General features: G+C 42.1%; 1 protein-coding gene across 1 annotated transcript in view; it reads right to left on the reverse strand.

Annotated features, from left to right (window-relative positions):
- CDH4 (cadherin 4) overlaps positions 1-14,565 on the reverse strand; it is a 423,679-nt gene that overhangs the window by 37,690 nt on the left and 371,424 nt on the right. Inside the window, exon 8 of the mRNA XM_048321825.1 lies at positions 8,653-8,790. Coding sequence (XP_048177782.1) covers positions 8,653-8,790 — 138 coding nt within the window. The remainder of the gene's footprint in view (positions 1-8,652; positions 8,791-14,565) is intronic.

Genomic DNA, 14,565 nt, shown 5'->3' on the forward strand with positions numbered 1-14,565 from the left:
TTTTTCTGCAGCAGATGACATTTCAGTAATTAGATATTCTATAAAAATGAGTTATTCATTCAGAATAGCTTCACTTTTATATTTGATTAATCATATTACCACTGAGGTCTGGGTTTTGTCTCCAAGGAAAGTTTAATGACCTCATTTTAATCCTTCTTTTAACCACCAGGCAGGTATCAATGAGGAGAAATAAAATTATCTTCTTTTTTCTTTTCCTCTGCTTTATTTCACAATCTCAAGATTACATTTGATGCTTTTTCTGTGTGATTGACCCATTTACAAGAAAGAATCTAGCTGATTCCAATTAGGTTCAGGGCAGAATCAGGCTAAACAGAGTCTTGAACTGTGCCTTAATGCTCAGTGGAAAGGAGAGGAACCAGAACTGCTTTACCACGTGGCAGCCAGTTTAAAGCTCTGTACATGATTAATTTGGTGATAATTTGAAAATGAATGTACTGAAAAGAAATAAAAAAAACAAAAGGCACTGTAAATTTAGGTTTTGATTAATGGGGTCTATTAGGAAGAGACTTCTATCAAGGCAATCACATTTTTTTTTTAAATCAATGCATATATACCCACACAATGTAATGGAATAATTCATATAAACCACAGTTTATCTGGGAGTAGAAACTTGGATATGATTGATGACTGTTTGCCTTGTATCAGCATCTATCTATGCTTTGGATCCAGCTATATGCACATCTATATTTTGTATTTATACATTTACATCTCTGTATCTGTTTTGCAGACTCCACTAAGCAGTCTCAAAGGTATCTCATCCTTTCTGTCATATGTTACACTGGTGTAAACGCTCAACAGACATCACAGAAGAGGCTGATGCTTCTTTCATTAAGACATGAGGAATTATTGCTTTCTCATAAAGTGAGAAGTATCTTTCATTTTAGATGAAAGAGGTGATAAAATAAAGAACAAAAGTTGAGCATCCACAAGAGAGCAGGAAGCGTGTCCTGTGTTCCCTAGCACTGCACTGAAAGGGCCTCCAGGCACTCAGAGATGCTGTGCCTGTGAAAGACACAGAGCTCCCAGGGAATCTGCACTTGGAGCTGGGGATCACCCTCATTCTCTAACACAATGAGACTGTGTGGGCTTCACCCTTCCTCAGCTCCCTTAGACAGGCTTTGCACCGAGGTAGGGATCCATCCCCAAAGGTTAGTTTGACTCCAAAGGCAGATCCAGGTGTAAATAATTTCGTAACCATGGTTAATCTGTGTGTCTGCAGGTGCAAAGCCCCTGGAATTTTTGTGGTGAGTTCAGCACAGGCCTGAAACAGGATGGGAAGAATGAATATTGTTTCTCCTTGTGCTCTGTTACTGCTACCTCCCAACCTAACATCCTTTATCTAATTCATTGTTCACGGCAAAGGTTTTCACGGGGACATGCAACAAGAGGCAGAAAGCCCATTTCAATTTATAAGCACTGGGGACTTATTTAGGAAAACTAGACTGATTTGTGGTTTTTAAGACTTCACTGACTATATATTTAATGGAAATGCACACAGAATTAGGTAGATGTTCATGTACCCAAATGCTACTGGGCATATTCGATTCACTTGAATATGATAATTTATTTCAGTTAGAGGATGACAGCTCTGTAACAGCCCAGGCTTTGCTGGGTAGTTTGGCTGAGCCTCGTTTTGACTGGAAAATTGCAAGTGAACACAGTCATCTGGGAATTTCCATGAAAGCATAATTGATTTTTAACAATAAAGCCTGTCTGCAGGACTGTACAGAACCCCTGGGTTTGTCTTCAGCTGTAAAACACCACAGTCCTGTACATTCCCTTGCCACAGCACCTGGTCTTTCCCCTTGCCAGCTCTGACCTGTGCAATCTACTTGATTTCTGCCTCTTGTGACAACTGCCTCTAAATTATGCCACAGGCACAGTTTTGATGATTTAAAAATTCTGTATGATCTGGGCTAATCTACATTCAAATGTCACTGCAGACTTTCTGAATGGCGCAGGTGTAGTGACGGGGACAGTGAGATCTGAATGGACATTACATATGCAGCTTTAGTCTGTACACTGGCAAATCATGTACACAGTGCTCAAGATTTAAGCCCTTGATCTTTTCCAGGGTTTAGGAAGAGGGAGGAGACAGACGGACATGTGCCAAGGTCCTGGGAGATAGTAAGCTACCCACTTTCACTAGTTTTTCTTGGATCAGCCTCTTAAGATCTCTTTTTAGGAAGCCCTCGTAGGCATCCTGGTGCAAATTTCTGTCTGCAGGAAATCCCAGTGACATCCCACTCCTGCTGGGTTCTCCCTCCACAGTGTAAGATTAATTTGTAAAACATGAGCATGCATGTAAAAGGGATTTCTCATAACACTCCCATGTTCTGAACGCTTCCGGGTACATCTGCCTATAAATGTGTTTAGGAAACCCCAAGGCAGCCTGACGTGGATACCAATTTTGATTTCCTACAACCATTAAATACCATTTCTCCAAAGCAGACCTATTTGCATCTTTGCATCCCAGTCACTTGGAAGTCACAATCTCTCAGCCTGAAGGAAAAGCTGAGGGTTTTCCCTGCTACTTTGCTATTTTGAAACTCACCATTGAAAATGGAGCTCAGCAGGATTTCACTGAGGGGGCTGGAGCCCACGCAAAGCATTCACCCCACTTGCAAAAAAGTCACATTTTTACAGTTCACATCAGGTATTTCTGTGCAGTGCTGCTCTTGCACAGGTTGCTGCACAGCTATATTCTCTCCTCAAACAAACAACGAACGTGAGAACAAATGCATACGGAACAGGGAATACAATTTTGGGTTATGCTTGTATGCTTTGTTTCCACAATTTTGGCAAGTTTACAGAGCAGGAGGCTAAGTGAGAGCTACACCATTGCTGTGAAAAAGGAAATACTAGTGCCCTTGTTCAAGGCACTGAAACTGGATTACTATATCCAAATTGGGTCAGAAGAATGAAAACTTAGCAGAGTGTGGAGCACAGCAGGGTTAGCAAGAGAACCAGGGAAGGGAAGCTGAAAAGTAGAAGGGGCTGGGGGATCTTGGCTTGTTCTGCCTCACAGAATGATGTACACTAGTAAATCATGGGGGAGAGGGGAGAGAAAATGGGAAGGAAACATCAGAACAGGAGAAGGAAGAACTATTTCTGGTAAAGGACAACGGCACTATGGCAGCGATGCTCTGAGAACATCTTCACTCTCAAATTCCAAAGCACTTCTCGGAGTGGGCTCATTAATATCTCCCACAGTACTTGAGGAACCAGGACACCTGCACAGACAAAGGTCAGACATTTTTGGCAGTGTGGTGCCAAAACCAAGAAGCCCTTTTAACTCGGCTCTCTCTCCGTGTTCTTTTGTTCAGGAAGCACCGAGCTCTTTTCTGAAGATTCCAGCACTGCCTGATCCAGCCCAGCACGAGCCACGTTAACTCAGCCTCACTGCAGCAGCCAGGGGTGAGCCTGGTCTGACAATATTAATTAAATAGGCCAGTTAAAAACTGGAAAGAACTGCTTTTCCCAATGTGCTTGCAACAAGGACTTGCTCCTTCACTGATCAGCCAAGTCCGTGTTGTAACCAGATTAACCTTACCCAGAAACACATCTCTCCTGCTCCAGCACAGCCTCTCTGAATTCAGGTTACTCCAGACCAGCAACTCTGCTTTGAGTTCAGCCAGTCTTTGGCCAGGCAGCCTCTCCCAGGCCAGCAAATGCCACCAGTGCCCTGTGAGCTGGGAAGCATGCACCCATCCTGATAGTCCAGTCCTAAACCTTTGGAGCTGTTCCTAACTGGTGTCAGTGTCAGGCTTAGCGAGTGAGGCAGGGAAGGGGATGATGTCCTAGAGCTGCCTCTTTAAAACAGACTCCACTGGAATTCAGCTTTGGAAGAGGAGATTCTCAAAGCAGTGCCAAAGGGCAAATTTTAAAGTAGCTTTAAATAAGATGTCCTAAGGCTCAGGAGATTAAAGAACTTGAATAGCCCAGTTTCTTTCTTCTCTTTCTTTCTGCACCCCCTCTAATTTTTTTTTTTCTTTTTTGAGAGGTTGATTGCCAGGCAGGTTTTCCCAAGAATCCACAAGCTCAAGCAATCATGAGCACTTTAGCCCTGTGAAATAATATTTCCCTTACATGGGCTACTATAAAAACAAGTTCTGCACAGTAGGCAAATTTAAAATAACTTTTAATTAACATTTCAGACACAGAAGTCTGATCATGCAAATTCATCTGCGTCTCCTCTCTGCGCCTGATTGTTCCTGATTGAATATGATAAAAATAGACTTTGTATGAGTCAAGTGTAGGCATGGATTTCTTTCACTTCTCCTCCCCTCTGATTATGCATTTTCTCAGATAAAGTGGAAATCCTTGGATGGCTATTAACAGTATCATGGGTCAGACTGGAAAGGGCATCCTGCCTGAGAGGAGTTAAAGATTCCACTGGAATTAGAGGTGTTCCTTCTGTGAGCAAGAAAGATGCTTCAATCTTACATAAAACCTCACCTGAGACTATCCAGCATTGTTCTGTTTCAGCTGACTTTTAATCTCTGAAATACCAACACTAATTTCACTGCACCCCCTGTATCTGAGGTGAGCATCTGGCCAGAGGCCACGGATCTATATTAATATGGAAAAACCACAACTCACTTGCACACGGGAGATAAATATTTGAAGGGAGACTGAGGAATTTCCCCATAATTAAGACATGTCAGAGGACATGACCCTGTTATAAGTAACAAGGACTCTGGATAATGGAGGGCACAGTGATACCTTTATCTTACAACAGTAGAGAGCCAGTTTTCCAGTAGAACTTCCTATAGAGCCTTTGTAACACAGTCCAGTTAAAATCTTGATATTTTACAATAGCCGGTGACTTGGCAGATTCAAAACCCACCAAAAGTTCCACAGAATTGAATGAGCACAGCTAAAAACTCTCAAAGAGCCATGGAAAACTTGGGCATGGAGGATTTAAAATACCTTTTTCTATGGCATCTGACCCAGAGCCTGTGGGCATGGGCTGGCTGGGCACACTGAGGAGCCAGAGCTACCTCTCCTCTTGGTCAGGGAGAAGAGCTGCCTCCCTCCATTTATTTTTGCAAGCAACAACGTCACATGAAGAACATGACACTGTGGACAGGCTGATGTCCCTTATCCAGCCAGAAGATTATTCCCTGGGTCACAGTCCTGCATTAAATAATTAAAAATGCCCCAAACAGCTGCCTGTGATGTTTACAGCATTTCAGGGGATGCTCCACTCTTGCGGTGTCTCTCAGGAGACACTTCCCCACTGTTGGCTGCTCTCTGATGCTTCTCAGCACAGGCACAGTTAGCACTGCAGATCAAGGAAACATTCACAAAAAAGAGCTGGAAAGGACCAGAAGAGGCACCTTGTCCTCGCTGTACTCCAGTGCCTTGCAGCTCGATGCAGGTAGGACTGGTCACAACTATCAGGACTGGCCGTGCTGATGGGGACTGGCCTTAGAGTTAACAGCAGACTTGAGTTCCAAATTGTTTCATCCAGAGACTCTGATTTCCTTCCTCCCATGTAATTTCAGAACCCTTTGTTTGAGAAGGTGGGGCTGCTGCTTCTCCTGCCTTTCAGGTCGTGGGCCAAAGAATGTGAAACCCACTGACATCAATTTGCATGGAAGCACCCAGGCATTCTGGAATTTTACTGAGATATCTTCATTTTTGTACCTTTAAGGATCTTCTCTGTGATTTTATTGCTCTTTTACGACTTCTCATCCAGCACTACACTTTGATGCCAGCCCATCAGGTATTTTGGATGTCCATTCACCAACACACCTCTGCAGGTCACTGACTCTGCTGGACATGTCATTTTGGCATTCCTGTGCCTGCACTTCCACATGTCCATACACGCAGCCTCTCCCCCCTGCTCTGTGCTCAGCTACAGACGTGCCCTGACTCTCTCGACCATTGCAGTGGCTGTTTTCCTCTCTCCCATCCCGTTGTTAAATTTTACACAGCAACATTAATTCCTGCTGCTGAATACATGAGCTGTGACACCAGCGTGGTGCAGTGTCCTCCTGAGCTACATTCCCATCCAGAAACGATTAAGTCTAAAACCACCCTGGCTGAATGACAGGTAATTTAGGAGCGCTATAGGGTGGGCCTTCGTATCTGTCTGGGATGAATACAGCTCCTGAGTTCCTCTCATCTGGCAGCTTGCCAAGAGCAAGCCACAGTTTCAGTTATTCAGCCTATTTTTGTTTTTACAGCAGCATCTCAATACAACTATTTAAAATAAAAATATACAATATCTCTCCAAACAGTCCACAGACTTAAAAGAGACCATGGGCTTTCTTACTCTCTGAGGAGCTGTAGATTTCCTGGAAAGTGATTTTTGCTATTTTTTTAGAGGCGTTAAAATGCAGATTAGACTATTTCAGGACAGCGAGGAGATTCAGCTCAGGCTTAAAGAAACTCATCAGCCTGATGCTGTTCTCTCTGCCAGTAAGGGAAAAAACATATTATACTTTCATACTCACATGAAATTCAGCCTGGCTATACCCGGGAGTATATCAAAGATATTTGTTTCCATAGAATCAGAAAGTATTATTGTAAAACACCCTTGGTTTTCAACTCTTTATAGAGAAGTCCCATGTGCCACTGTGTAAAGCCCTTTGGCCCTTGCAAAACTCTTTCTTCGGTGATTGAAATTAGAGAAATAATGGTACACATCAACTCTGCTTAGAGGAAGAGTAGCACTTTCTAATCCATTTAACACAATTCTGTGGGTAATTCTCTTGATGGCTTTTATTCTTTCTAGGTTTAACACATACCAAGACATTAAATACTCAGAATTCACCTGAAAGCAGATTTCCATTATCCCACCTTCCATCAGCTTTGAGAAGCGTTTTGGAAAGCCATTAAAATACACCATATCTGGAGGGATGCTGCTCTGCTGAAGGCACCAATGTGCTCATGCAAGTAACCCTGACCCTGCTCACCCTGCTCCCCAAAACCTCACCTCCCAACCTGCGTCTGGAGACAAGGACCCCGCAACCTGGGTCATGTGAACAACCTGTGCTGAAGTGACATGGCCACTAGATGTCATTCCTTTTTCACTCAAATGGAGGGCAGAGAAGTATTTACCTGGCAGAATAAAGTCCCCCCCACACACCAGGGAGCAGCGGCAGTGTTGTGGTGCAAGGTCCCGTGGCCCCACAGACACAAACCTCCTTCCGGAGAGAATAATCCTGTCCTGGCAGGAGAAAAGACCACAGAGCCCAAGATCTGTGCTTATTTTTATGGCTCTTCATAATTGTACCATACTGAAGGAGATATTTAAGCACAACTTTACAACACAAAGCTTGGAGCATCCATGACGGACACAAAGCACACGTGTGCTGTTACATCCACTGGAGCAGCAGCACAGCCTGGGCACTGATGCCCAGACCTGAACACGTGTTGAATGCTCATTTTGCTGTGACTCAGGAGGAATTGAGTGCCTTTCTTCTCCTTAGAAGCTAGGTCCAAGTCACTTCATTAGAAAATGTGGGCAGTGTTTGGGAATTGAGCATGTCACAGCCCCAAGACCAGCTCCTGATGGAGATGGGAAGGAAGGACCCAGACTCCATAACTGACATGAATCCAATCTGGGTCCACAGGGGCATAAAATGGATGACTCTGCATGACTTCCTTGAGTTCTGTGACACATCTGCAGTTTGCAAGAGTATAACTAAGGGTAAACTTTGGTCCTACGCTAATAAATATTTAGAGACCCTTTGGGATGGAATGAAAATTCGGAATAATATAAATAATAAAACCATTTCTCCAAGGATATTCAGTGACTTGAGCACAAAGAAGTTAGACCTTCTGTATTTGGAAAGATTTGATGTCCATTTAAGATACATCACTTACTGCTTCTTGTTGACCCTCATATGAATACAGACAGGGGGTACACAAGCATTTCTCATTCATTAGCATATAGACCTCTGCACTGCTCTGTGGTTTCTAAATTTACTATGCACATTTCAGTCTACATCATTTCACCTTCCAATTCTTCATTTTTACCTTAACCAGCTCTAAAAATTTTTCATTTGCAATCTCTGTTTTTTCCCCCTTGCCCTCCAGTAATACCTTGGAACACGTGAGAACAGAAGAAGACTGTGCTAATAAAATAAAAGAAAAATGTTTAACTGATTAAAACCAGATGTACTGAAGAATGTCTACACATTTACTGCCAGCACACACAAATACATCTGTTAGAGCTAACAGTGAAATACAAATTTTACCAGCTACCTGTTACCATTTAGAGTACTTACAGCCCTCTTGAAATCATATCTGAGCTATAAACCCCAAATATCTCTCACTGCTCAGGATTTCACTCATAAGTATTAATAACTCTGATATGTCTACAGCCAATTGCTGTGAAACAACTGCATCCTCTTTAGTGCAATCAGACATGGGCTGTTTGCCACATTATTTCAGCTCCTTCAGCACCTTGGCCAAATCGGTCATCAAATAGTTTTGCTGCTTCATGGATCAGTCTTTTCCCTTTTTTCTTTTTCTCCCCTGAAAGCCTTTATTCCACAGCTATCCATCAAAGTTCCTTCTATCTGCCCAACCAGCTTGGAGAGACAGCAGATAGCACCATCCATGAATTCCAAACACTGTGGCCATGCATCACCCTGCTGATGTGTCGATACTCACAGTGCTGGTCGTGAATTCAGGGGGGTTGTCATTCACATCTGTCACTGTAATGATCGCTGTGGCGGTGTTTGAGAGACCATAGTTAAGATTTCCTTCCATATCTGTTGCTTGAACAATGACTATGTACTGCTGAACTTTCTGGAAAGAAAAAAAGAAGAAAAGGAAAAGATGAGAAACAAAAACGTACCCTGTAAAATGCCTTGATTTATTTTCCATGTACAAGTGCGATCTTTAAGCAGACTAAAAAGTTAATTGGATAAAAAATGTTAGTAAAAAAAAGATCAATAAAATTTTCTACAGTGTTTTTGAAGTGATTTTTGCATAGATTGGTGGACATCACCTGTCTCATGGGGAAATAAAAGTCTTATGGGCAAAATTCCCTGGTTGAAGCTGACATCTTCATTAACTTTTAAGCATTTTATGCAACATTAGTTTCTGTCTTCTGAAAACCAGTAAAAGTTTTGTTCATGTGTTTTCACTGAAAACATTGCTAACAACATTATACCCCCCAAATTGACATCAACACTTCCTGGCAGCCCTCCAGCTCATTCTGCTCACACAGTTTGATACCCACAAAGCATTAAAATGCTCTCCATGTTTCAATTCTTAACACAATCTTGGTAAATAAGGAGAATTTAAGTCCAGTATAGAAGAAAAAAATAATTCAGTGCAATAAACAGCAGTTCAGCAAAACTAATTTAAATTCCTGAGCACCCCTGAAACACAGCTCTCAAAGGAAAAAGCTCACAGAGCCAGCCATAAAAATCACACAGTGAAGTTCGAAGGGATGCTGTAAGTCAATGCAACTGGAAAATAAACCTGAATAAAATAGGAGAGGCCATCTGATGTTGCACGTGTACACATCTCTCTGGGACGTCTCTTTATTTAGGAATATCTGCCTGCACCAAGAAAAGTCTCCTGATCTTTACAACCGGCCTCAATAATAAATTTTCATTTAGATCTGCAGAATTTACTATTGATTACATGTCATGCTCACAGAGCACTTTACAGGCAGATAGGAAAGCAAATCTCCTCTCCTGAAATGTGGGCAAAGGGATGCACAAGAACCAGGGAAGGACCCAGCCAAAAGCTCAACATGAGCATGTTCCTTAAAGCTGCAGGTGGCACAACAGAGAGCCCAAAAAGTGTGTAAACCAAGTGGAGGCAGAATTTCATGCAGGAAAAGCTTTTTTGTGAAGTCAAGTGGAGGGACTTTGATGCAAGGAAAGACTAACTACTCCCAGAACACAGCTCAGGTACCCAGGGCTGCTCCTTCAAGGTACCAATGCTACAAGTGTGTGTAAAATGTCAAATGTCCTCTGAAATTTCAAAGGGCAAGAATTAGGTCAATTAGGTCTCTTTATTCCCATATAAATATCCTTGAAGTGCTGTAATTGGCTCGATTCTTTAATTCTTCTGAATTGCCAGAATAAGAGATCTGCATTTTAGCTTTATCTTGATTCCAGGGCTTTTAATTGACCTGCTAAATTGACAAGACATCACACTCAGGGATCCATCAGCACCTTGCAACTGGAATATATTATGGAAATGCACTTTCATTATCTCTTCCTATCTTGTATAATAAAACATGAGGGAGAAACTATTGTTAGCCCTTGTTTTGCCTCATGCAAGAAGGTGCCGTTCATTACTCCATTTGTAAAGCACTGCACAAAGCTGAAATGTCCTTATTAGTGAATGTAATTTCTATTTCATACTTAGCTTTTCCTTCCTTATTCTCTGTTATAGACAACCTGGGAGGCTGATGAATTATTTCCTAACAGGCCAAATACTTTGGTTTAAATCACAGAAGGTTTAAATTACAGAAGTGGGGAGGATACTTAAAAAAGTAGCAGCAATCAGATTACACATAAATGAGAAAAACGTGAGTGTGTGCATGTGTGTGTACTTACAGACCCCAGGTTTACAACAGACTTGTTTTATTTAACAAAGCACCATTCACTGAGCTCTGTAGCACAGTGTTAAATAACAAACCAAAAACCTGCACAAATTCAGAACACTAAATTAAAGAAGTTTAAAAAGAAAGATATCGATCAGATCATAACACCAAAAAAAAAAAAAAGAAAAAAGAAAAAAAAGAAAAAAAAAAAAGAGAGAGAAGGAAAATGGCCAGAATTTAGTAATGTGCCAATGTACCAGCCACAAAGAGCTGCTGTAGAAGGATAGGAAGAAGGAAAGGATGGTATCTCAGGACACCAGAGGCAGCTGCAGCCATCAGGTACACACCACAAGTGAGCTGCTGGGGGAATCCTACAGACATCCCCAAAGTTGCACTGTTTTCCATCAACTGAACACAGAACTATTGTGTTTGGAGCAAAAGCGAATTCTGACATGGAGAATGGTGTGGGAAGTTGTATAGAACTCAGAAATACGAAACCATAGAAACATCTAGGTTGGAAAAGACTTTTAAGATCAAGTCCAGCCATAAAGCCAACATTGCCAAGTCCACAAAAAGGAAACAGTCTGAGATCTGATCTGCCAAACCTTCAGGCACATGGTTGCCATCCACATCCAGTTCCATCCAAAAGGCTCCAGCACTGTGGGCATATAAGGGTTCTCCTTTCAAGTGCCTAGTTTTAGTTTATAACTAATTCAATCTCCAGTGAGATTGGCCCCAGCAGATAACAAATTACTGATTTTTTGTTTTTCGCTAGCTAATATTTTTGCTTTTGTGCATTAAGCTGATTTTATTGAACCATTCAATCAATTTCAATTTAAGCATGTCCTTCCAATTTGTCACATCATCTCCAGGGGCATCTCAGTTTGTTATCCTAATAGTATTATTACTGTTACCACTATTAAAAAAAAAAGGCAGCCTCATGCCCCCAAGCACAAGAGACATTTTTTCGATGGCATTTTGATCATACAGAATAATTCTCCTATTCTCTTTCTTTACAAAAATGACATTTTAAATAGCACAGGGCAGAAGCTACAGTGTAGAGGTAAATCAAAATGGTCCTAACATTTATTATATGTTTGCTCTGACGGTGATGCTGTGGAACTCAAGAAATGAGCCCGTGGACTAAGGGGGTCTAGACTAAAAACCCAGCCCCAATGAAGACTGTGGGAGGTCCCGTAGCAAGTATTTTTAATAAATCTAACAAACTTTCATGCTACAGAAAAGCAAATGTGCTGTTTCTACTTCAGCCAAGGAAAAAACCTCATCTTGGTAAGTGCAGAGCTTTTAGTCTGACCTAAAAACTAAGAAGGGCTTTTGAAGGAAAAAATTATGAAGGAAGGAATAATTAAAGGAACTGTGGCAGATCTAATCTGTCTGCTCTTCTTCTGTCAATCATCTGATACAGTGCCCCAAAGAAACACATCAGCTAAATTCCATAAGATGGGAATTAGTTGAAGAAATTTGTTTAGCTGGTTAATGGGAAATTAGTCAAGGGCTTGGTTAAAAAGGTAGCAGTGCAGGAGGAATGGCAGCTTGGAAGAAGGGCAACTAGATAATAGAAAGATGTGATTTAATAGCACAAAATACAGGATAATTCAGCAAGGCACCAAAAAAATAAAACTTTCCTAGAAGTTGTTTTATTGGGTGTAAGGAAGGAGGGCTGTCCCCACGTCTCACCAGCTCCCTGCTGCCGAGCAAGGCACGAATGCCGCTGGCAAACACCCTGTGTGCTCTTAGCACTGCACATCTGGCAATCCTGATTCCCTGTGCCAAGCACCCAGAGCTCATCGGGATGCTGAGCACAATCCAGGCTCACTGCTGAGCCCCCTGGATCCAACCAGGTGCCGGCACTGAAGAGCCCATCACTGGAGAAGAGCCTGGAAGAGCCTGGCTTGTTTAGTCTAGCAAAATGAAGGCTGATAGCAGATATGATTGCTGTCTATAAATAACATCAGGAGGATAAACACTAGGAAGGCAAAGAAGCAATTTAAATTAAAGGACACTGTTGACACTAGAACAAATGGGTATAAACTGGCCATGAATAAATTTAGGCTGGAAATTAGTAGGTCCTTCACCACTAAAGGAGTGAGATGCTGGAACAATCTAATACAGGGTCTGGTGAGCAAAAACATTCAAAAGAATGTATTAAATTAGGGCTAAATCCCCTTGGCCTAGGTAGGAATTATGACAAATTGAGCTAAAGCAGAAGGCAGATCTCTCAGCATTCTTTGTGTACAAACAACTTTCTAAAAAGAAAAAGAAGAAAACCCCTTTCAGTCCAAATAGCATGGAATGTTCATGTGAAAATGGTTTAAGGCTTAACACTGATCGTTATCACTGAACCAGCCCTTGCTGTTGGCACACACAAAGGACCAGGTGCCCCCAATAAAATTACAGTTATTGCAAGTGGCTCTCCCCATCGAGACAGAGGCTGGCACGGAAAGCACCGGCTCAAATCCCTGGCTGAGCTGAGCACAGTCTTGCTGAGAGAGGGTATAAACAAGAGTAAATCATATTCACAGACAGAGTAGAAAAGAACAAAGTATTTTAAAATCCAGTCCTAGTAATGGAGTGCTACCTGTGATCCCAATTTTCAAATGTGCACGCACAGTATTTGAGAAACGTGGCTATTGCCAGTTTACACAGGCAATTATTATACATCACACACGAGCTGGGGAACTGTGTATACCAAAGTCCAGAAATGCAGTAATTATGTGATTAAATTAATCTGCATTATGGACAAAGGGTTTGCAAAATTAGGACCTTCATTTTCAAAGCTCTGTACAAATATTGTCCAATTAATTACTACTTCCTGAGAAATGTATGACCAGCTAATTTTAGCACCACGTCTGGTAAAGCAAACAAGGTTACCAGGATTTAGGATGTATTAGCAGGAATCTATTGGTGAAGGAGATAGAAAATCTGAATTCTATTTCCTCCCATGGTTATCCTCACATCTTCTTTTATCTATGTGATTTTTCATCTCCCCTTAATTTTGCAACACCAATGAGATGAATATGAGATGTTCTTGTGACTTGTTTTCTCAATCAGTTTTTCGCATGCTAGTGAAGACTTGATGTTCACATTTTTGGTATCAGAGATGGCAAACACACCATTAATAAATACTGCACCAGAGCCTGGAAAGCCAATTTAAAAACAAATAAACAAACTCCCCCACAAGCCTCTGGGGTATTTGATTTTATGAGCTACCTGCGATGGCAGGGCCCCAGGCTCAGGCAGTGCTGGTCTGTCCCTGTCCAGCACGGCACAGTTTACTCTGCTGGGAACAGCCCTGTGCTCGCCAGGCTGCCTTTCTTCCTAGCAAAGGTGTTGGTGTGACAGCCTGGCCTGCGATGTGCTGGTCAGACTCTGTGTATTCCTGTGACCCTCTGACCAAACCAGCCACCACCCAAGTACCAATAAACTCCTCTGTGTCAGGAAGAGCCTCCGTCCCAACACCCACAGCAGTTTCATCCACACCTCCCATGTGGAGGAGCTGTTCCACTCACCTTCAAAAACCATTTTTTCTGATACAAATAGCCAAGCTCAGGATTTTCACTTGGCACTGGAGCTATATTGACATCCACCTTTAACAGGTTTCTCCTGGTGGCCTGATTAGCAACCAGCAATTAAACTTCTTTTTAACACTTTCCCTCTCTGCACCCAGACCCGTAACCTGGGGTATCTCACACCTTAAGGACTCATCCTCTCTTAAACTACTGCACTTTATGACAGTACATTAATGTGTTAGAATTTACACCTTTTAACCCATTTGGAACCACCAGACACACCATTAACTTTTCCAGCTTCTCCCAGGGCGGGTGTTGAATCTCCCACGTAAGGGTAAATGGGACCTGCTCCAGCTTTTAGCAGCTATCTCCTCTTTTGTGTGGCAGCTTCTGAAAGCAAAACAGCCTCTGGTGGTGGGTACAACACCCAGCAACAGTGAGCTGAGCTTTCCTATGAAAGCACGAGGAAGTGCTTTAAAAGTTACC

The sequence above is a fragment of the Corvus hawaiiensis genome, chromosome 17 (genome assembly GCF_020740725.1).
Source record: "Corvus hawaiiensis isolate bCorHaw1 chromosome 17, bCorHaw1.pri.cur, whole genome shotgun sequence".
NCBI classification, from domain to species: domain Eukaryota; kingdom Metazoa; phylum Chordata; class Aves; order Passeriformes; family Corvidae; genus Corvus; species Corvus hawaiiensis.